At 32.0% G+C, this 25051-nt stretch overlaps 2 protein-coding genes across 3 annotated transcripts in view; one reads left to right on the top strand and one right to left on the bottom strand.

Annotated features, from left to right (window-relative positions):
* The window catches only part of LOC127706749 (polynucleotide 5'-hydroxyl-kinase NOL9-like), a 45677-nt gene extending 30155 nt beyond the window's left edge, over positions 1-15522 (bottom strand). Inside the window, exons 1-7 of the mRNA XM_052211408.1 lie at positions 15438-15522; positions 13042-13697; positions 11807-12324; positions 10936-11023; positions 9801-9898; positions 8984-9017; positions 8027-8163 (exon numbers count right to left, since the gene is read on the bottom strand). Coding sequence (XP_052067368.1) covers positions 8027-8163; positions 8984-9017; positions 9801-9898; positions 10936-11023; positions 11807-12324; positions 13042-13691 — 1525 coding nt within the window. The 5' untranslated portion in view covers positions 13692-13697; positions 15438-15522. The remainder of the gene's footprint in view (positions 1-8026; positions 8164-8983; positions 9018-9800; positions 9899-10935; positions 11024-11806; positions 12325-13041; positions 13698-15437) is intronic.
* Positions 15523-15598: 76 nt separating this feature from the next.
* Positions 15599-24879, top strand: LOC127706881 (dentin sialophosphoprotein-like). Of its 2 annotated transcripts, none has more exons than XM_052211617.1 (6): positions 15599-15630; positions 17452-18430; positions 19007-19251; positions 19859-19942; positions 22548-22624; positions 24121-24879. In XM_052211617.1, exons 2-6 carry the CDS (start codon positions 17569-17571, stop codon positions 24176-24178), a joined length of 1326 nt encoding a protein of 441 aa, XP_052067577.1. In that variant the 5' UTR covers positions 15599-15630; positions 17452-17568; the 3' UTR covers positions 24179-24879. The 2 variants fall into 2 exon arrangements, with proteins under 2 accessions (XP_052067577.1, XP_052067576.1); XM_052211616.1 differs by having other exon boundaries at positions 15604-15698.
* Positions 24880-25051: the final 172 nt, after the last annotated feature.

Genomic DNA, 25051 nt, shown 5'->3' on the forward strand with positions numbered 1-25051 from the left:
AAAAATCCCCTGTTAAGGCTAATCCTATACCTGTACAAAAATAAAGAGCTGCGCCAAGAGCGCATGATACGCACGTCACTCTTTTAAAGTATAAAGTTCCATAACTCCTCAATGTCATATCAGAAATTTATAAGAAAACTAAAGGGAGGTTAGTTTAAAGATATAAAGCAGTCACCAAAGTTTCATGAAAACTGCTCAAAGCACTTGTCAGTTATTGTCTGAAAACTGGAACATCCCCCCTTTTTTATGAATAAAATCCCATCACTCGGAAACGTAAAATCTAAAATTTATAAAAATCAAAAGGGAGCTTATGTCAATAGATTTAAACAATTCACCAAAGTTTCATGAAAACTGCTCAAAGGACTTTTGAGTTATTGTCCGAAAACTGGAAAACCCCCCTTTTTTAATGAATAAAAGCCCATAACTCAGAAGCGCAAAATCTAAAATTTATAAAAATCGAAAGGGAGCTCACGTCAATATATATAAAAAATTCACCAAAGTTTCATGCAAATTGGTTAAAGTGTTTTTGAGTTATTGTCCGACATGATGACGACTGACAGACAGACAACAGTATACCATAATATGTCCCATAATCGGGCTTATAGCAAGAGGTCAAATCTGACAATATCCCCTGTCTGCTAATCCTATACCTGTAAAAAAAAAAAGAAAAGGTCAAATCTGACAATATCTGCTGTCAAGGCTAATCCTATACCTGTAAAAAAACAAGAGGTCAAATCTGACAATATCCCCTGTCTGCTAATCCTATACCTGTAAAAAAACAAAAGGTCAAATCTGACAATATCTGCTGTCAAGGCTAATCCTATACCTGTAAAAAACAAGACGTCAAATCTGACAATATCCCCTGTCTGATAATCCTATACCTGTAAAAAAACAAAAGGTCAAATCTGACAATATCCCCTGTCAAGGCTAATCCTATACCTATAAAAAACAAGAGGTAAAATCCGACAATATCCCCTGTCAAGGCTAATCCTATACTTGTAAAAAAAACAAGAAGTCAAATATGACAATATCCCCTGTCAAGGCTAATCTATACCTGTAAAAATAAAATGCTTCGCTGGGTGCAGCTTGATACGACCGCAGAGGTCGAACCCTGAACTGTTGGGGCAAGTATGGACACAACATTCAAGCTTGATACAGCTCTGAATTTGGATTGTGATTAAATATTTGACACAGCATAGGTTTCTGACACAAAAAGAATGTGGTCTAAGAACTTGAATTTTTTTAATTACCTATTATGGTCCAATGTCCAAAATCAAAATACATGGTTAGATTCAGCATATCAAAGAACCCCATATATTAAATTTTTGTTGAAATCAAACAGAGTTTAATTTTGGACCCCAACTTGGACAAACTTGAAAACTGGGCCCATAATCAAAAATCTAAACACATGTTTAGATTCAGCATATCAAAGAACCCCAAGAATTCAATTTTTGTTAAAATCAAACTAAGTTTAATTTTGGACCCTTTGGACCTTAATGTAGACTTATTAAAAAAAAGGGACCCAAAATTAACAAGAGTGCACACGCTGAAATGTCTCGCCTTCTTTACTAATCATTGATATTATGTTGATAGTCCTAAATATAAAGCTTTATTACAACTGTCACATAAACTTAACATTAACCAAGTAAACTAAACATTGACCAATGAACCATGAAAATGAGGTCAAGGTCAGATGAACCATGCTAGGCAGGCATGTACAGCTAACAATTCTTCCATACAACAAATATAGTTGACCTATTGCTTATAGTTTAAGAAAAACAGACCAAAACACAAAAACTTAACACTGAGCAATGAACCTTGAAAATGAGGTCAAGGTCAAATAAAACATGCGTAACTGACATATAGATCATAAAATATTTCCATACACCAAATATAGTTGAACTATTGCATATAGTATTAGAAAAAAAGACCAAAACTCAAAAACTTAACTTTGACCACTGAACCATGAAAATGAGGTCAAGGTAAGATGACACCTGCCAGCTAGACATGTACACCTTACAATCATTCCATACACCAAATATAGCTGACCTATTGCATGCAGTATTAGAAAAAAAGACCAAAACTCAAAAACTTAACTTTGACCACTGAACCATAAAAATGAGGTCAAGGTCAGATGACACCTGCCAGCTAGACATGTACACCTTACAATCATTCCATACACCAAATATAGTAGACCTATTGCATACAGTATAAGAAAAACAGACCAAAACACAAAAACTTAACTATAACCACTGAACCATGAAAATGAGGTCAAGGTCAGATGACACCTGCCAGTTGGACATGTACACCTTACAGTCCTTCCATACACTGAATATACTAGACCTATTGCTTATAGTATCTGAGATATGGACTTGACCACGAAAACTTAACCTTGTTCACTGATCCATGAAATGAGGTCGAGGTCAAGTGAAAACTGTCTGACGGGCATGAGGACCTTGCAAGGTACGCACATACCAAATATAGTTATCCTATTACTTATAATAAGAGAGAATTTAACATTACAAAAAATCTGAACTTTTTTTTCAAGTAGTCACTGAACCATGAAAATGAGGTCAAGGACATTGGACATGTGACTGACGGAAACTTCGTAACATGAGGCATCCATATACAAAGTATGAAGCATCCAGGTCTTCCATCTTCTAAAATATAAAGCTTTTAAGAAGTTAGCTAACGCCGCCGCCGCCGGATCGCTATCCCTATGTCGAGCTTTCTGCGACAAAAGTCGCAGACTCGACAAAAATCAAAATACACGGTTAGATTTGGAATATCAAAGAACCCCAATTATTCAATTTTTGATGAAATCAAACAAAGTTTAATTTTGGACCCTTTTGACCTCAATATGAACCAATTTGATAGCGGGGCCCACAAATAAAAAATCTAAAAACATGGTTAGATTCAGCATATCAAAGAACCCCATATATTCAATTTTTGTTGAAATCAAACAAAGTTTAATTTTGGACCCCAACTTGGACAAACTTGAAAACTGGGCCCATAATCAAAAATCTAAACACATGTTTAGATTCAGCATATCAAAGAACCCCAAGAATTCAATTTTTGTTAAAATCAAACTAAGTTTAATTTTGGACCCTTTGGACCTTAATGTAGACCAATTAAAAAAACGGGACCCAAAATTAAAATCTAAATACACGGTTAGATTTGAATATCAAAGAACCCCAATAATTCAATTTTTGATGAAATCAAACAAAGTTTAATTTTGGACCCTTTTGACCTCAATATGAACCAATTTGATAGCGGGCCCACAAATAAAAAATCTAAATACATGGTTAGATTCAGCATATCAAAGAACCCCATATATTCAATTTTTGTTGAAATCAAACAAAATTTAATTTTGGACCCCAATTTGGACCAACTTGAAAACTGGGCCAAAAATCTAAAATCTAAATACATGTTTAGATTCAGCATATCAAAGAACCCCATATATTCAATTTTTGTTGAAATCAAACAAAAAAAAAGTTTAATTTTGGACCCCAATTTGGACAAACTTGAAAACTGGGCCCATAATCAAAAATCTAAACACATGTTTAGATTCAGCATATCAAAGAACCCCAAGAATTCAATTTTTGTTAAAATCAAACTAAGTTTAATTTTGGACCCTTTGGACCTTAATGTAGACCAATTAAAAAAACGGGACCCAAAATTAAAATCTAAATACACGGTTAGATTTGGAATATCAAGAACCCCAATAATTCAATTTTTGATGAAATCAAACAAAGTTTAATTTTGGACCCTTTTGACCTCAATATGAACCAATTTGATAGCGGGCCCACAAATAAAAAATCTAAATACATGGTTAGATTCAGCATATCAAAGAACCCCATATATTCAATTTTTGTTGAAATCAAACAAAGTTTAATTTTGGACCCCAATTTGGACCAACTTGAAAACTGGGCCAAAAATCTAAAATCTAAATACATGTTTAGATTCAGCATATCAAAGAACCCCATATATTGTTGAAATCAAACAAAAAAAAAGTTTAATTTTGGACCCCAACTTGGACAAACTTGAAAACTGGGCCCATAATCAAAAATCTAAACACATGTTTAGATTAGCATATCAAATAACCCCAAGAATTCAATTTTTGTTAAAATCAAATTAAGTTTAATTTTGGACCCTTTGGATCTTAATGTAGACCAATTTAAAAAACAGGACCCAAAATTAAAAATCTAAATACACGGTTAGATTTGGTATATCAAAGAACCCAAATAATTCAGTTTTTGATGAAATCAAACAAAGTTTAATTTTGGACCCTTTTGACCTCAATATGAACCAATTTGATAGCGGGGCCCACAAATAAAAAATCTAAATACATGGTTAGATTCAGCATATCAAAGAACCCCACATATTCAATTTTTGTTGAAATCAAACAAAGTTTAATTTTGGACCCCAATTTGGACAAACTTGAAAACTGGGCCCATAATCAAAAATCTAAACACATGTTTAGATTCAGCATATCAAAGAACCCCAAGAATTCAATTTTTGTTAAAATCAAACTAAGTTTAATTTTGGACCCTTTGGACCTTAATGTAGACCAATTAAAAAAACGGGACCCAAAATTAAAATCTAAATACACGGTTAGATTTGGAATATCAAAGAACCCCAATAATTCAATTTTTGATGAAATCAAACAAAGTTTAATTTTGGACCCTTTTGACCTCAATATGAACCAATTTGATAGCGGGCCCACAAATAAAAAATCTAAATACATGGTTAGATTCAGCATATCAAAGAACCCCATATATTCAATTTTTGTTGAAATCAAACAAAATTTAATTTTGGACCCCAATTTGGACCAACTTGAAAACTGGGCCAAAAATCTAAAATCTAAATACATGTTTAGATTCAGCATATCAAAGAACCCCATATATTGTTGAAATCAAACAAAAAAAAAGTTTAATTTTGGACCCCAACTTGGACAAACTTGAAAACTGGGCCCATAATCAAAAATCTAAACACATGTTTAGATTAGCATATCAAATAACCCCAAGAATTCAATTTTTGTTAAAATCAAATTAAGTTTAATTTTGGACCCTTTGGATCTTAATGTAGACCAATTTAAAAAACAGGACCCAAAATTAAAAATCTAAATACACGGTTAGATTTGGTATATCAAAGAACCCAAATAATTCAGTTTTTGATGAAATCAAACAAAGTTTAATTTTGGACCCTTTTGACCTCAATATGAACCAATTTGATAGCGGGGCCCACAAATAAAAAATCTAAATACATGGTTAGATTCAGCATATCAAAGAACCCCACATATTCAATTTTTGTTGAAATCAAACAAAGTTTAATTTTGGACCCCAATTTGGACCAACTTGAAAACTGGGCCAAAAATCAAAAATCTAAATACATGTTTAGATTCAGCATATCAAAGAACCCCATATATTCAATTTTTGTTAAAATCAAACAAAGTTTAATTTTGGACCCTTTGGACCTTAATGTAGACCAATTTGAAAACTGGACCCAAAATTAAAAATCTAAATACACGGTTAGATTCGGCATAACAAATAAATAAATGTGGTCAAAGATTTTACAAATCTAATGCGCCATACTGTGCAATTAAAGATTACTTCTTGAAATTTTTCAATATTTGAAATTAAAAAAAAAAAATTGAGTAATAATTCTTTTTAATTTCTGAAATCTGAAATGAGAAAAAATTGACCCCCCACAATTTCTTTTTAACCCCCCCCCCCTCTTTTTACCCCAAAAAGTTCTTTCCCTCAAGATATGGTCATAATCTCAATTCAAATTTCCAATGGAGTTTGCAACCATAATTACCCATTTAAATTTACCATAGTGCTAACTTAATCTATCTTATAATAGAATTTAAAATATTGTGTCAAATCTTTCATATTTTGTAAAAAAAATAAGATGCAACATTTGCAGATATTTTTACTGGTCTTCCTTTATAAATATGCATTTCTTTAAACATAATTTAAAAGCAGTGTAAGGGAAGTAACAAAAATGTTGTATTTGGATTACCTCCCTTACACTGTTTTAAATTATCTTAATTGTTCATTAACCATTACTTTATACATAATTTAAAAGCAGTGTAAGGGAGATAATTTCAATGATGTATTTGATTTATCTCCCTTACACTGCTTTAAAATATGTTTTGTACTAATGTATTTGTCCATTAAACAGGACAACCTTGTTTTTCCCCCTTTTTTGCCCCTAATTCCTAAACGGTTTGAGCTATAACCCCCCCAAAGCAAATCCTAACCATCCCTTTGTGGTATGGAAACTTGTAGTATAATTTCAGAGAGATCCATACACCGTTCCACAGTTATTGTCTGGAAACTAGAAAATGCTTATTTTTGGCCCCTTTTTGGCCCCTAAACCATAACCCCCAAAATCAATCCCCACCTTCCTTTTGTGGTATTGAACCTTATGGTAAAATTTCAAAGAGATCCATTCACTTAAACTAAAGTTAGAGTGCGAAAACCAATGTGTCTTCGTACGACGACGCCAACAAACGTCATACCAATATACGACCGCAAAAATTTTTTGCGGTCGTATAAAAATAAGAGGTCAAATCTGACAATATCCCCTGTCAAGGCTAACCTTATACCTGTGAATAAAACAAGAGTTAAAATCGGACAATATCCACTGTCAAGACTAGTTTTAAACCTGTACAAAAATAAGAGGTCAAATCTGACAATATCTCCTGTGAAGGCTAATCCTATACCTGTCAAAAACACATAAAGTATTACAATATCTTCAGTACAGGCCAATCCTACAACAAGACAAGAGAGCACACACTGAATTGTCCTGCCTCCTTTACTGATTATCAATAAAATTTAAGTTTAAATTTGCCAAATAAATTGTTGGAGATGTACTGATTGATATTTTAGTCTTGGAAAGCATGTTTATTCATTAGCTGAAATTGAACTGTAGGTAGCTTTCTGAAACTGAAAATACTCATAGGTCAATACCTTGACCTTTTTTAATTTTGTCAGAGGTTTTTTTTTGTGCTTAGTACCAATCTAATAAATTAAGCCCTTTCAAACTGATTTTTATAGTTTGGACTTATTGTTATTTTGCCATACCACTGTCCAATGTAAGGCAGAGAGTTGAGCACTAACAAATATGTGTAACCCTTTCATACTCTGTTTGCCTGTTCGAAATGAAAATCTGTGATCTTGTGGTTGTAGTTGGTTGCTGCCTACAATAATTGTTTTTTTGTTTTGTCTTATTATATGTCAGGCCATTGGTTTTCATTTTTGAATTGCTTTACCTTTTGTCATCTTTGGGCCGTTTATAATTTATCGTATAGTATGAGTTATGAGTATGTGCTAATTGTTAAAGGCCATAATATGACCTGTATTTGTTCACATTCGTGTCCTTTGGTCTCTAGTGGATAGTTGTCTAATTTGGAATCGTACCTTATCTCTCTTTTTTTTTAATTTGAGATGAAGGCCTTACTGCAAGTATCAAAAACACTAACTATTATCAATGATTTATATAAAGTCAAGGTAAGATGAACCCTGTCAGATGGACATTACATTTTACTCCTTGATGTCATTCTGTAGATCATTTTTATAGTAGACAAAATGTAACAAAATACTGTAGATTCAGAAATTATTGCATGCATTTATTATTGTGATTTTTGAAGAATGGACATAAATGCGAGATTAATTATTGAGAATTCAGATATCAGAATGCGAGCTCTTATTATTGCAATACTCACCCAGCCGCTTTATTTGCAATCATAAAAACCTCGCGATAATTTCTCATATTACAGTAGGATGTGTCCAAGGGGTATTAGTAAAAATTTCACTGAAATTCACCATTTTTTTATAGGAAACCTAAAAGACCCTGGAATAGCCAGTTTAAAATGCAAGTTCATTTGTACAGTATTTTAGGAGATTGAATAGTATCAATAGAATTTAAAGAACAAACAATATCCAATGAACACATCCTATTATGATATCCACATTTCTACATATCAATTAGTAAAATACATACAATAACTTTTTCTTACCTTTATTCCAGCCACAAGTATTTACTATCAGTGGTCCTTTCTCTTCCAAGTCTAGATACTTAGAGAAGCATTTTTCTATACAGGTTAGGTATCTAGTGGGATCATCTGCTGGTGTTACTCCTCCAAAAAAACAGGAACTGTCAATAAAAAATAAAATATTTTAGTAAAGAAGGGGTATATATTCAATACACATGATACAGAATAAAAATAATCCTGAAAACTGAATTCAAAGTAATCATGCTTTTGAGTTATTGTCTTTCATCACAAGTTCTGTAAAAATATAGATAATGTAGTTTTATGGATAGACTAAAAAATAAAAGAGAAGTAAAGACGTAATGGGCACTTTTAGAAAAGATTATATTTGGGTTGTTGAATTTGACCTAAAAATCTTCAAGACTTGTATAATAGGATATATTCTTTTCTTTCACAATGACGTCCAGCTCCATAATAATTCAAAACTATATCAAAGTTTCCTCCACTTAAATCTTAAGTAGACATTTATGTAAAGAGGTACATATTTTTAGGTTGAACTTTAACATTTATGAAGGGCTGTGAAAATCAATATTGCCAAAATTGAACATTTGCTTATCCTTGCCTAAGTTTAAATATCCAGCAAATATTGTTAGTTTTTCAATTACCCTGTATTGATAGAATAATATAAACACACAACATGTATGCACTCAGTGATTCTTCAAATTATTTATTGGATTACATGAATCAAGTAGGAATTGGGAAGCAAAGGGGTCAATTGCTTCCTCTTTTTGGTTTAAAAAAAATTATTATTGAAAATAAAAAATGCAAATAGAACAAGACACAGACAACTTTAAGACTATGAGACTATAGAAAAGGATTTTTTTTTGCTTGTCACTTTAAGAAGTTTGCACCCCCCTTTTTCAGTTAACTCCTACACCTGTACATGAGTTTATATTTTCTTCAAAATTAATGATCCATACTTACAAAACTGCTGCTCTCTGATGAGTGAATGGAGGTCCTGGAAAAAAATATTCATTTTATATTGATAACTGCATCTAGACATGAATAAATATTTCATTTCTTAAGTTATATCTCTTTTTTCATTAATTTACAGTATATCATAATTTATTTAACCATAATGTTCATCATTTGTATTACATTACCTAAAATGGACCTACTGAAAAAAACCAGGAAAACACTATTGTTTAAGTAAGATAACCTCAGCCTCCATGGTATTTCAAAGGCAATGGTTATACATTAAGTAAAATTATCATGAAAAAGGGAGATAATCTGCCTATGAACAATCAAAAGCAATGATCCTAAACACAAAAGTAATGTTTTCATTCAAAAGGGAGATAATTTGTTCATAAACAATCAAAGGCAATGAATTAAAATAAAGGTTATTAGGTAAAATTTAGAGTTTTGTGGAGTATTGAATTCCGGTATATTTCATATTTTAAAGTTCACAAAATAATATCTTACAAATGATCACATATCCATGTTCACTTAAGTATGGTCTATAATATAACTGATAATGATCTGGTGGTTTATCTTGTTTTTATCTTGCCAAAATTACTGACAAAGTGTATTTATAATACAGAACCAGGGGAGGTGTTTATCATGTTATTATTATACCTACCACTGACTCAGAAACACAATATAGTTATACACAACCAGTGGGAGTTGTTAATCTTATATTCATCTAACCTAGTACATGTACTTGCTCAGAAACACAATGCAGTTACGCACAACTGTGTGTGTGGGGGAAAGGGGGTAGTTGTTTCTCATGTTTTTATCTCACCTAGTACTGGCTCAGAAACACAATGTAGGGAAACACAACCAGGGGGAGTAAACTCTGTCTGTCCAACATCACATTCAAGAAAGTAAACTTTATCAACTCTAAAATGAAATAAAAGTATGGCTACAGAAATACATGTATTCAATGTATTCTTAAATATAATGGTTATGATGGCAGATTTTGGGTAGTATTTTTTCAATTTTTTCACAAATTGTATAGACTCAGGTCATTTAGACCTTGACTCATGGTATACACACTTTTATTTTGCTTTATTTTGAGACTGTACATGCTGTTTTTCAACCTGTAATGTCACTTGTTATTTTTCTGGATTGTTGGGTTGTTGACAAATTGAAGTATACCTTACATTTCTCAATATTTATAATCTTATATGTAAATTATAATACAAATATAAAATCTTGAGAATTGTGACAAATTTTTAAACTCTTTCTTTATCTACAGAAATGATTCCAACTGGCCATTAGTTGATATATAGTGTTTAAAATCCTCTTCCCCACCAAGCAGTAAATGTCCTTGGCTATATTCCCTACATTTAGAATATTATAGATCTAAAATATACTTTTAGCTATTTATTCAGATCACATTGTAAGCCACTGTTTCACCAAATTGAATGAAAATCTTACCATAATTCTTTCCAAAATAGTTTACATGGTCTGTATATCATATACTTTATGACTGACTGAATATTGGATATTTATTCCATTCTTGTATCAAATTAATAAAACAAACTGTGTGTTTTCTTAGTTTAGACTAATCCATTGAAGATTATAGTTTCAAATGACAATGCTGAATGTCATATGCCTCAAAGGAATTACTTTATTTTAAACTTGCCAACATCAGTCAATGATTTTACTAACAGCTTTTTATATTTATAATTCTATATGCATCTGTAAAATCTAAAAGTGATGTCAGCAAGTATAAGGATACATGATGGTTATTCAAATTCTACCACAATAGCTGAATCATACTTTTTAAATGATTTAGCTAAAAGGATATGTCATTTGCACATTCCAGCACGTTACTTCTGCATTTTACCACCTCAAAATTAAATCATCATGATCAGTGTCAAATGAGTTGCATTTAAAAAGTAATGGTTTCGATACTTATCTTTATCACTTACTTATTGAGTAGCGAGTTTATTAAATATCTATTGAGCGTAGATTTCCCAGAATTCTTCCCTCCAATAATTGTAATGACAGATGATGCTCCTACAATGGTCAGATGTATAAAAAAAATATTTAAAATATAGTAACAATGAATAGGCATGCCAAAATCTGATTGAAAAATGGATCGACTCTCAAGCTTTGCTTACAAGAATCAGACAATGCTGTTTTACTTATCGTTCTGAAGACCTTTACAAGATCATTAGGTTTTATCAAAATGATATACACCTTCTAACATTTTTAGGTTGAAATTTCATTGGTTGTCCTAATAATTCTCATAACAGGAAGTAGAGCATAGCTTTGTCTGATCCTTGTAAGCAATGAGTGGACATAGTATATTTAAAAAATAATACATGTACTCATGTTATACTATAATGTATTTGTTTAAATGATCATCACTTATTTTGTACCATATTTATTTAAATTCATGAAAAACATCAGCAACCACACAAATGATTTTTTTTCAATCTTTCTGTCATCATTTTCTGTACAAAACATCAATTTCTTTTTTTTTTTTTATTAATTAACTTTTTTTTTTGTAAAATATGTGTATCATTTTTTTCATTCTCTAATATCTAGTTACCTTTTATACATATTTATCATTTAAATTGTACTATGACCAGTGATGCTTATGTTCATTATCAAAGATCACACACAACTCACAAATATCCCTGAATTTCTCAATATTTGCCAATTACATTACCCTATATCATGTATATGATGGATATTCATCGTTTAAGATGTTGTTAGCCAATCACAATATTTTTTAAACATTACCCAAAAAGCATTGGATTCTAAAATGGTAAAAAAATAATACATATATATTACCACTTTTATTTCTTATTAGTCTGCATGCTTTATCCTTTAGCATCAAGTATTGACTAGGGAATGTCAGTTTTGGTCTATCTTCAAGCACGGTTAAACCTACTCTTAACAAAGACCGTTTCCATCTAGGTAAAGTATCCACTTCTTCTTTTCTGTAGAAAATTTCTTGAAATGGTGGATATTGTGGAATTATCTCCATTGATCTTGAGTTCAACTTCTCTATTTTAATAATGGCTGACATAGTTTCAGAAATATTTTTTCTTTGGTCCAAACCAATTTTCAGTTCCGATAAAATCTTTTTGACCAGTGCTTGGTTCTGTTCTATTGCTTCACTCTTAATTGTTAAAAAGCTATTTGAATCTGGCGAGTAAAAGTCATAATGATTTGATACTTCAAGATGGCTTCCAAACACAGAAACAGTCCCATATAATGGTTGCAGACGACAGTTTCCTTGGAAACAAACTTCAACATCTTGTTCCATAGCAAATAACAGTCCATCTTGCAAGTCTATGATTTTAACCCTAAAAAGTTGTTTGATAAATAAGTCTTTAAGAAAACCTGTCTAGGTAATGATTGTTTTTTACGTATGAACATATAAGTTCTGTTGTTACAAATTCAATGAACTGGTTTTGCGGATGAAAAACTTGTATGATCTAATATCAGTTTACAGGATAAACTTTTCAAACATGTTTTTTTTTCTGATAATTACAGATAAGTTCATCACTAGTGGAACAGGAGCTGCTTACCCTACCAACACTCCTGAATTCACCTACAGTTTTTGGTGAGGTTCAAGTTGCTCAAGTTTCAGTTTTCTGTGTAATGTTTTGTTAACTTATTGCCTGTTCAATTTTTGTCTTTTGGCCATGGTGTTGTCTATTTTTCTTAGAATTATGACTTTTGATTGCTCCTTATTATCTACTTCACTTCTTTTTACTTATGCTGTTTGTTTTCAGCATAATTTCTACTCTTCAAAATTGTAGTACAGTTCATTTCTGTCGAAAATGGGAATCAAGATTCAAATCTTTTTGATTTTAAGCATTAATGGGATTACTTTAAAATTCATGAATGAGTAGGAAACTTTAAAAAAAGTATCAAATATTGGAAGTCAAAAATTAAGTGCTAATATAAATAGGGAAAATCTGATGAATAATTCAATAAATAATATAAAAATTCACCACTTTAATATTTATATGTATTAAGACTGTGGTTTATCATTACGTTAAATATAATACAGATACCCTTTCAATGTATCCTCTACTACGGTCTGTTCTTCAGTTTCATCTATGTCCACATTTAAACTGTCTGACTTCCTTCTTTTCTTCATGTTTCTCTTGGATTTGGTATTTTTTGTACTTTCAAAGTCTTGTGTTGAAGAAGTCTTTTCTTTTCTATCCTCGTCAGTCAAATAACTCAAGTTTGTGGAAGATTTTCTCTTTCTTTCTGTCTGGTGGCCATTACCTTTCCTTTGGTCTTTAACAGATATTTTCTCTGTGGGTGATGAAATAAGTTTATTTTGCTTTTCACTCATTTTTTGGTATTTCTTTTTACTTTTTGCCCAAAAATTGGATGAAAATATTTCACCTTCCTGACTTTGTTTTCTTTTACCACTGTGTCCAGTTTCTAGACCAGATGAAGATGCATTGTCATATTTGTGAGTAGTTTCTGTCTTATCTGAGAATTTTCCAGTTGGGTCTGAAGTTTCCCCCTTTAATGTTTTATCTTCTGCATCTGAATTTTTATCTCCCCTTTGCTTTGAATTGTCACCTGCAACAGTACTGACTAAGGCAGGTTTAGTTTTAGTTTTGCCCGTTTTTTTCAAAGGTTGAGGATCCTCTTGGTGTTTCTTTGTCTTTTCCTTTTTGCCCTTTGCTTTTCCTTTCTTCTTCATGGTTAACTATAATATAAAGTGATAAAACCAACTTTTCAATGTCATTGGTCCAAAGACACAGATGTTAAATCATTCAATTTGAATCCTTTTTTTGCCAGTTACCTATAAAAATATATGTTTATATCAACAGTACAACAATGTTCATGATTTTACCATTTCCTAGTTTTGTAACTCAAGTTTGGTAAATTATTTCCCTTAAGCAAGTATTTTGCTTTGCATCATAATGTGAAGCTATTAGTTTTATTCAATATTCAGGTCAGCTGAAGTTATTCATGTTATTACTTAACAAATATTGGTTCCAACTGGTTGCCTTATGATGTGTCTAAGGTTGTATTTGCTAGAATGATATATGGAACTGGAAAAATGTCCTGTACAGGAGAAGATATCAAATACAGAAAATAAAGAATTGAATTACAGTATGGGTTTTCAAGCCCTGATTACAAATCATTGCTTCATGTTGAAGTAATTTTTGATACTGAGAAGCACTCCTAACCTTTCCAGAAAGGTCAAACTCTTCATAGTTAATATCTATAGCAATTGTTGACAGTAGTTCGACTACTTAGATCACTCGGCCGACAACACCCCATTGTTATAAGGAAGTGAATGTAACAGCCAATTGTGGTTGCGAAAGACCTGTACTTGAATATGCAGGGACAGTTTGGAATCCCTGTACATACCTAGAAAACAAACTAGAAAAGCTACAAAAAAGAGATACTAGATTTTAAAACAGACAAACAATCTCAAGCAGAAGGTTCCACAAGATATTGAAAGAGCTTAAGTGGAAATCACTGAAAGATGGAATCAGAGAAAACTAAAATATATAAATGATTCACCAAGGATCATATACATCAACTAAATAGTAAAGCCAACACTCCAACAACAGTTGAACACATATTGTATAGAATTATTGTAACAGTCACAACCAACAATTCAGCATCTTATTAGCTTAAATAAACTCTTTCAAATATAGCTTATCCCAAGCTTGTCACGGAATAGAAGTTCCTTCATAATATAAGTTCCAAAAGGAATATATATTCTGGAATATTATTTCCACAGGAATAAATATTACAGTATATGTTCCTAACGGAATAAATAGTACAGAATATTTGTTCCAACAGGAATAGATATTATGACATTGTTTATAACAAAGTTTCCAGTGGAACTTCTGTTAGGCGGAACAAATATACGTTGACAGCACCATCAGAGAATGGAATATATTTTGAATTTCTTTTTTGGATCAAGTTGCAAAAAATCTGCAGTCTCAAAAGAAAGTTAATAAACATCATGAACATTTCTTCTTCTTCTTCCCAGTATTTAGGAACCAAATTCAATAATGAATGTATATTTGTAGGATTTAATAATGTCCCCCATGAAATAATGTCTGCCGAATATTTTTTCATAGCAAATACTGTCCATGGCCATGGACAATATTTACTAATTTTAATGTGTCCTGGACACAATTACCTATGAAAAAATGTCCTAAGCTGTGAAAAATTGTCCATGTTATCACTGGACATTTTTTCATAGAAAATACTGAACTTGGATAAAAAGACTGAACGTGTTAAAAATGTTTTTTTACTAAAATATCAATAAAATGTTGAAGTTGAGCATACTGATTCTGTTTCCAGTTGCATGGTGGCTGCCACGAAAACAAACATAAAAAATAAAATAGTTTAATTGGTGGTAAAATTGGGATGCAGGATGTTGGACTTGCATAATTTAAAAGATCGAACCTGTTGAAAATACCTTTCTAAAACATCAATAAAATGTAGCTTATCACACATGCGGTTCAGTCTACTTTCACTTTCTTCTTTCGCTTTTGGAATTTATCAAAGTTACCAAGGCGTTTAAAATAATAAGTATTTCACCCATTCAATTCAAGCTTAATTTTGACAAGTTTAACAATAAATTACTTCCCTTGCTGAAAACGGTACTGCCAGTAAATAATATTTGCCGATAAAAATATTCAAGTGTTTGAAAGGGATTGAAGTCCTAGATTTTATAAATGTACTAGAAATTAAGTCTTCATACAGGTCATCATTGTTGCATAGTCATGGACAAACGACTATACTCTCACTCAGTATTAAATTGGACATTATATTTCAATATCATTTGGGACTTGCCTACAGAAAATAAATTTTGTACAAAATATATAATTTGTAGACAAAACTAAAACTGCCTTTGTTAGTGTTGTAATGCAATGATAAGTGTTTGTTCGTGGCTTAGTGGTTTAGACCGATGGAGGTTCCAGGTTCAATCCTAATTAAGTGCTATGGAAATTTCAGTACATTTGAAGGGTGATTTTCGCCAAAAATCAAGTTTGCTCCCATTCACGTTTGTCCCATTTTCATGTTCACACACGTTTTATTACATGGACACTATTCTCTATGCATTGCCTATATTTTATTACTATTGACAGAATGTCTAGTGCCTGTGGTTCATGTGGACCATTTGGCTAAAATGGCTGCATTTTCACCTCAAAATTTACTCGGAGTACAGACAAACCTGTGTATCTGGAATAATTTTAAGGCATAGCCTGCTTTAGATAAATAAAATTAAAATACAGTTTATGTTAAAGAAAATTAAAAACTTAACTGGATTTTGCAGTGCACTTTTTTTCATTCCTCCAGAAAAAAAATAGGGACCTTGGTGCGAGTGTGTAGGGTGTGAACGGACCAAGGTGGCGCAAGTTTGGGGTGCGAATGTATCCAGGGGGCGCACTTGTGGGGTGGGAATGTGTAGGAAGTGAACGGAACCGATATCAGGTTGGTCAAAGTGCCCCACTTTGACCTGGGGATAAATCTGCAGAGATATCTCTTCCGCATGTCTTCAAGCCAAGGAGATAGGTGGTTCTGTCTGAGTACTTTAGCTCCTCTGCCATATTAACACACTTCCCTGTGTCCTTACACTCCTTTGGGGTTGGGATGGAGATTGTCCATGGTGGTGGGTTGTATATGAGTTAAGTATATTTCATAAATACTTATTTAGAGTGAATCCAGATTCCGCTGATCAAATCACAGAGTTATTGGCATACATATGTACAATATATAATATTATTTATCAGAAACAATAGTTTAGTCATGTCTTGTTGTGTTGGTGTCCAAGTGGTCTAAGTTCTTAAAGTAGTCAAACTACTGTACATGTATCACTAGCTTGTCAACACTGAAGTTGTGAGTTTGAATCCTGCACATACCTGGTGTACTCAACTCCAATCATAATTGACTAGGATAGTCAGTTTTCCTACTGATTCAGTGGTTCTCTCTGGGCATTCTGGCTTCCTCCACCAATAAAAACTGATTGCCAGGAAATAGCACTATAGTGCTGAAAATGGGATTAAACAACAATCAATCAATCAATCAGAAAAATCATATATTGCTTTTATTCATGAAGTTTATGGTTGAAAAAATTAATAGGTACATGAAAGAATCTGTTTCCTGAAGACTTAAAAAAATACTTTTGGTATAACCTTGTAGTCCCTCTTAAAACACATGAACAGCGTGCAGGAAATTTTTTTTAAAGAAAATGATCATCCTATGTCAACAATTATCTGTAAAATCTACTATATATTGTAAGGTGTACAATGTATATGTGGATATAGTAAGTGTATAGTACTGATGCTGTTCCTTGTTCTAAAGTGAAGATTTTAGATACATACATGTACATGCTTTACGAATGTATATACATTTAGATCTTAAAGATCTGTACAAAATGTATTTTCAATGATTTAGTTGATAAATTTCCTAATGTTCTGTCATTTCAGGTACATGTAGGAAGATTTAACTGACTGTTAATGTGGTAGTGATGTTGATGATCATGTAATACATCTTATACTCTTTAGCACTTACCATATATATAAATTGGTGTGTGAACTAGTAGAATGGAGGAGACAAGTGACACAGAAACTGATACAAGCAGTATTAAAACGGAAACTAGCGATACAAAAAATGATGCTAGTGATATTAAAACAGAGGTTAGTGATTTTAAAACAGAGGTTAGTGATACAAAAATTGAGGCTAAAGATATAAGAACAGAATCATGTGACCAAGGTGATGTCAACAAAGCTGTGGATGATGACATAGAACAATTAACATCTGAACACAATGATGGAGAATATGATGAGATAAATGAAAATAACACAGATACAGATATAGATGAACTGAATTCTTATAGTCAACTTGGACAAGACTTACCACAAAACGTAATTGAAGGACAGAAACCAAAGTTAAGTGAAAGTTCTAGTGATGGAATGATATCAAACAGTCCATCGGTAGAAATGAGATCCCGCCTGACTTCAGCTGAAGATACTGATTCTACTATCAAGCCAGGTAATCAAAAGGATTCTGATAGTTCCGATAGCAAGAGCATAGAAACCCTGGACTATACAAGTAGTGAAGATAAAAGTATAGAAACAATAGATAGTGAAGACGACAGACAGATAGGAGGTAATTCAGATGTTCAAAATCGTCCTGAAAGTTTGATACTTAACAAAACAGTGAATCATGAAAAGAGAAGGAGTCGAAGTGATGACCATAAGAAGATTGACACCACCAGGACTATGAGTAGCAGCACTGCAGTTGATATTCCATTAAGAAGAGACTCTGAGTTTGAGAATATTGAAGAAACCATGTTGTCAAAAAGTATGCCTCATGGTACAGTGACGAGGAAGGGTGATATGATAGAGTTTGTTGCTGATGACTTGCAGGAAATGATCAAGAGAAGTAGTCCTCTGACTCAGACAGGTATAATTCAACATATCCAGATTAGAAATCATGTTTTATAAAAGTGTTTCTCTAGCCAAATTACACAAACACAAAAACATTCTCCCATAAAAAATTTGTGCGAAGGATCGCTAATGGTTATTAAAGTGATAAAATCATTCTAAGAGTATTGTAAATGCAATACAGTGTCATCTATCAGCAGGAACATTTAATGATTTTACTCTGATATGAAACTGGCATTCAATTATGAGGGAGGTCTGAGGAAATTTCAATTTAACCTTGTTGCAGATGTTGCTAGAAAATTTCCTCTCCATTAGGGGAATGAAAATGAAATCAAAACATTCAGTCATTTATACAGATAGAAATTATGAAGAACATAGAAATTTAGAAAACATAAGTGTGGCAGATATGAATTAGGGCCACAAATTAAATGATTTTTTTACTGGAATTAAAGTCAAACTCTCATGATATGACTATATACTGAATGCCAATAGGAATGCAACCCTTTCATGTATTTTTATTACCAAAAAAAAAAAGTTTGCCTAAAATAAGTTAAAGCATGATGTATGAATTTTTGCTATATTTCTGCTTTGTCAGCTTCAAGTGAAACAAGTAGCAGACGGTCCAGTCTAAGAAGTTATTCTAGTGTATCCAGTTCCACATCTTCTGCCATAGGTACAGCATCAGGGGTGTCTCGATCACCAAGTAGTCTGTTCCAACAAAGTCCTGATGACATTCCACCAATTGACCCTCAAGCAGTTCATGACCTTGAAATGCATGCACTTAAAGTGGCAGACAACCTTGACCTTTTAATGGGAAATTTAAAAACAAACTTGCACAAGGTATTATTACTTCACAAATTATTCATGTTATGATAATTTAAAAAATCAGATATAAAACACAAGTTATCTCCCTTGATAGATATTCCTTTATGCAGTAATTTGTGAGTAAATAAGTTTAGTCACATACTTGTGGTATTTGTTGTCTGATTTCTATTATAAAGTAGTGTTATCCATATTTCATATATGGTATGTGTGTCTTTGATATAGAGCTTTAATGTAAATTAAAATGATATAAACTGTAGATAAAATTGAAAAATAACAATCCTTGCCGTTTTCTTGCAGAGAGAAGTTGTGCTGTTAATGAAATTAGGGTGGTAATAGCAACTTCATATGAATAAATTGAACACCCTAATGAGATATTTCTGTTTGTCATTGCTGGGCTAAATTGGATCATGGTCGAAGTGAATATTGAAAAAAGAGTTGCAGCAAAGAGCAAAGTTTATCTTGCCTTAGTAAGAGTGTGTGTTGTTTTGATTTTTCATAAATTAAGAGAGCCATATGCATCCCAAAGCATGCCTTCTTGGATAATTGAAATCGAAGTAATCTGTGTCCTACACATTTTCATTACTTAGTTCAGAATTGATGTCTTTTGTTTTTATTATTATAGATGTCAGCTATAACAGTGGGATGTTTGAGTGCATATAAAACATCAGTAGATACAACCTGTGATTCAGTCGATGGAAGTATTAAGGTATGAATAAAAATCAATGCATGCAACTAGTTTAGCTTCAAAGCAAATTTCTGATAAGGTAATTAAAGTAGAGTTGTTACTTCAGTTCTGACCCATCAATTAATATGGCCACCAGTTCGCTAACTTTTAATAATACTGTGAAAGATATGTCATAATTGCTCTAATGATCTTTACTGCTATTTGTCTACAAAGGCAGGACATCACAGACCTTCCTGTAAAATTTAAACTTGCATAAAAATATTGCATGCTATAGTTTAATAATGATAGTTGCATGACAGATGTAAAATAAAGTGTTACCGATTTCTCATATTAAATGTCACAAAATTCCAAATAGGAATGATATGTAAAAGCAACTGGGTACTATTTTAAGAAAATGAAAAAAAATATTCAAGATTGACTATTATATGAGAATTAAAGTGTCTTTATTCTGTGTTGCCAGTTTCATCTAGCCTACAAAACTTGCCAAGTATACATGTTTTGTACTGCTTCACAAAATTGCTGATTAAAAAGGACATATTTGCACCTCCACAGGCATCTTCTGTTTAAATCATAAAGTTACTTCTATCAAACTGCAAGGAAATTAAAATTATTCTATGAGTAGTAATGTTTCTTAATTTAGCTAACAACAGAAAATCTGTCGCATAATTTTACCAAACAGGTCTTGTCAGAAAGAATTAAACTACAAAATTAATACATTTTAGAATTTTAATTCATACCCAATCAACAGCTATTTGGGGGCACACAAATACATATAACAATTAAGTTTATTGTATAGCAAAATAACATTTCCCACAGAATGTACTGTAAAGCTAACATGCAACATTGTATGATATTGCAATGAAAAAATTAAAATAACACGTTATAAATTTCATTTGTCCGAAGCACTTTTCTTGATTTACCTTCATCAGACACTCCCAAAGCCAAATATTTGAAAGCCAAGGATGCATAAGAACCAGCAGTTGAAGAACTATATAACCAATAAGGACCTAAATAAATTGCCAAATCCATCCAAGATCAACTTTGCAAATATAACTTGAAATTATCAAGATTACTAGAACACACCCGCGAAATCGCGGGCATTTAGAGCTTGGTTAAAAGTACGTATACTGTTGTAGGATGAATTTTTGTAACAGATTTTATGTCTGGAGAATTTCAGAAAAGGTATCAAAAGCCCTCACCCTTTTTTCCAAAGTCCCTTATTTGTTTCCTTTCTGTTAAATTCCATTATTTTCGCGGTTCTGGCTTCAGACCACAATTATTCTTCCCCTTTGCTACTGAATTTTTTTGGTAAAAGTCAAATCAAATTAAAAAAATTGCACCGTTTCAAACATGAAATAAATGTAACTAATATACCATTATTGTTCTAATAAAATATGCTTCTAGGACAATCCATCAGTGCTTGCTTCTTTTGAGAGCCCTATTAACATGCCAATGGTAGTTTTTGAATCTTGAATAAATGACTAAGGCTAATTTCTACCCTACTTTCATTTTGGCCAAATCACTACTTTCACTTTCAACAATAAATTTTTTCCACATGTTTTACTTATTTATATATGCAACTGATATGACCCCTTAAATAGTAAACATTTCGAAGAAAACAGTAGACAGAATACTTAGGAAGCATTACCCCATATCATAATTGGGAATTATATTCCAAGACCACGAACAAAGGGAATTAATTGTGGTCTGAATTAAGCCTTCTGTAAACTATGAACATACGTATATTATAAATAAAGTGTATTTGCTTTTAACTATCAATTCCAAGTTTCTACTCCACAGCGATCACTGCTATAATTATATAGAGAGTCTTTATATATATTATAGTAGTATAATCATATAATACATGTAGATAAATGCGAAAATAATTGTTAAGTTTAAAACCGGAAGTCTTATATACGACTAAAGTCAGTCTGATTACGGAAACAATATCCAGACGCTTTTTTTTTTCGTTTTTCTCCCAAAATAACTCAATCTGAATAATCGTAAGAATGGATGATAAATGCGACTATACATGGTACCTATAGGACACAGAGGCATGATGATTAATTTATTGAGGAAGGAAGAGAAGCGACACACAAAATGAGGTCTTCTCGTTTAATAGTATAGATAATTGACAAAATTTGCTTTTATCAGTTTTCAAGCTATACAATTAAAAGGTTATGGCATGTAAATTGGTGAATATTATCCCGTGTAGAATATATATTGCAATTACAATGTAGTGCGATATAAAAATCTACTCAGGACAATATTCCCCAATATTTATACAATAACCCAATAATAAAAAATGATAAACATATTGTTTCACATACTGTATAGACACCTGTCAATTATTGATCCTTTAATTGTCTTGGTTGCTCTCATTGAGTTGCCATTTCACTTCTCCTTTTATTCATATATACTGATTGAACTGATAAAAGAACACATAAAAATACAAGTCACACGACAGGTGATATATCCGAGGAATTACATAATTATATAAAGCACAATGTTGATAGCATAGAGTTTGTTATGTTCACAGTAAACATATTGGATTTTTTGTTGAAAGAAAGTAACTGTGCTCAACAATCTTTTACAAAAATAATTTGAATATCTTTTTCTTTTTCAGTCCATGTATGCTTTAATGGCAAAATGTGAAGAATTAAGTAACAGCATGAAACCAGTGAACAAACTAGCAGAACAAATGTATCCTTACCATTGCTTTGTTTTAGGGAGGATATAGTACCTTAGACACACCTTACAAGGCAAAAATTTTAATGACACAGAAACTAATATGAATTTCTGTTTGGCACTGTAGGCATCTTCTACTTACTTTAATTATCTTAATAAATTTATGAGTATGTTTGGTTTAAAAACTGGACATACTGATTTTCTTTTCTAAAATTTTACATGGAAAATTATTGGCTGGATTTTGGCTGGGTTGGACAAAGTCTAAAACGGGCTTATAGTATGTGATGTCAGGCTGGGAAAAGTGGGTACCTATTTTATGTAATTAACTCCTATAGTTTTCTACCCATATCCCTAAAACTTCACAGAAAAAATGCCCACATATTGAAATTGTGCACCTACTGTTATAGAATTATTTAAGTAATTTTTTCCCCATTTATCTGTACTTAGGAACAGTCATTTCTCAGCACAATTTTCAAAAGATGTTACCTATTATGTGTAATAACCCCTACCCTCCTACAGTTTTCAACCCAGATTTTTAAAATGTCACAGAATGATTGCACATATATTGCAGTTAGTCTCCTGGTGATATGGAATTGTTTGAGAAATTTTTCCCAAATTCCACACTTTGGAACTTGGTATTTTTTTAGCAAAGTTTTCAAGATTGTACTTATTTTTGTTTTCAAAGTGATCTTTGGAACTTCACAGAAAGTTTGCAAACCTATTGAGGTTGTGCTCCCTCCATTACTGAAATAATATTTTTTGTTCATTTTTGTAATTTATATTTCCATAAATATTTAGAAGTTCAGTAGACCATTCTCCATTGTTTCAGAAACATTGTGCAACCAGGCCATTGGAGTCTTTGATCCACTTTGTTTTCGGAGAACAAAATGAATAAATGGCTTTTCTAGAAACAGAATAGAAGACTAGGTTTACTAAGAACAATGCAAAACTGGGTTTTCAAAGAAAGAAAAACAGCTGGTCTTTTCACACAAATTATCTCGACCAAATTGATTGAATAAAAAGTAAGCATGAATTGTTCTAGACGAATAAATGATTTGCATCATGTTTTTATGCCACCACCACTAAGTGACATAAGCATTAGGTGTAACACGTATCTGTCATTTTGGCTTGAAATAAAAAGTTATCTGCAGATTTTGTTCAAATTTTGGATATGTTAGTGTAAGTTTATGCCTTACAGATTGATTTGGGGTGTCTGTCCAGTGGACCAACTTTTGGCAGAATAATGACCCTTGGAATTACAAAAGTTCATGAACATTGTACTTGTCAGGACATTTTTGTCTCGCCTGGGACGAAAGTCGCAGAATGCGAGACATAGGTATTACTATCCTGCATGAATTGCAATAATTAATCTCGCATTTTAGTCGATTCTACAAAATTCCCAATAATAAATGCACGCAATAATTTCTGAATTTACAGTATGTGCAGAGATAGTTTTAGTTTTAAGTCACAAGTATAAACTAATAATTTTTGATTCCTTAACATTGCCACAGTAAAGAAATAAAAAGACTACTAGACAGATTTGAAACACAGATTGCAGACAAACCATGAACGAAGAGTTACTTGTGTATATTTTCATTAATATTTGTCATATTGTTGCCAGATAATAATTTCATAGTGCCAATCTGCCTCTGCTACAATTAACCTTTTTCTATACTACCAAGGTTCACATATTTTTCATTGTATCTGTGGAAATTGACCTCATTAAATTTATTTTTCATTTTCTCTTATTTGATAGCAAAAAGGCACAAATTGAGTAAGCCTTTCATCTCAGTTGGGTAGCAAAATTTTTTAATATATGTGGAAAGATTAACAGAAATCATAGTTGTTATGTTGTGTACGTCTCAAAATATTAAGCTGAGTTTGGGTTTTTAAAGTGATGTCCCAAATCAAGTTTGATTTTTTGTATGGATGAATCAGTCCACTCTTGGTCAAATCTTATTGACTAACAGATTGGTGTTTTGTGTCCTTGTGGCACATCTGTAGCTATGTTTGATCTGAGTTTATTAAAAATTTTAAATAGAAATAATAGGAAAGAAAAAAAGATTGAAAAATAGAAAGACTCTATTGACTTAAAATCATACTTCTGTTCAACAATAAAATAATATCTTCAAGGGTTAGTGCAATAGATCACAAAATTATTACTGTTAATGTGTCGTAATATGAATCTGTTAATTGTTAATTAATTATAAAGTGTTGTAGTACAAATGTATGTATCTGTTGATTGTTAATAAATTATATGACATTCCAAATGTGTCTTTCATTGTCAATTACTTATCTTATTTAACAAATCTCAATAACCAGTGCTTCAGTGATATGAGAATCTATCAAACTTAGTAAGGGGCCTCGGTGGCCGAGTGGTCTAGGTAGTTACTACTGTAATCACTAGCCAGTCAACACTGAGGTTGTGAGTTTGAACCCCGC

This window comes from Mytilus californianus, unplaced genomic scaffold (genome assembly GCF_021869535.1).
Source record: "Mytilus californianus isolate M0D057914Y unplaced genomic scaffold, xbMytCali1.0.p SCAF_1, whole genome shotgun sequence".
NCBI lineage: Eukaryota > Metazoa > Mollusca > Bivalvia > Mytilida > Mytilidae > Mytilus > Mytilus californianus.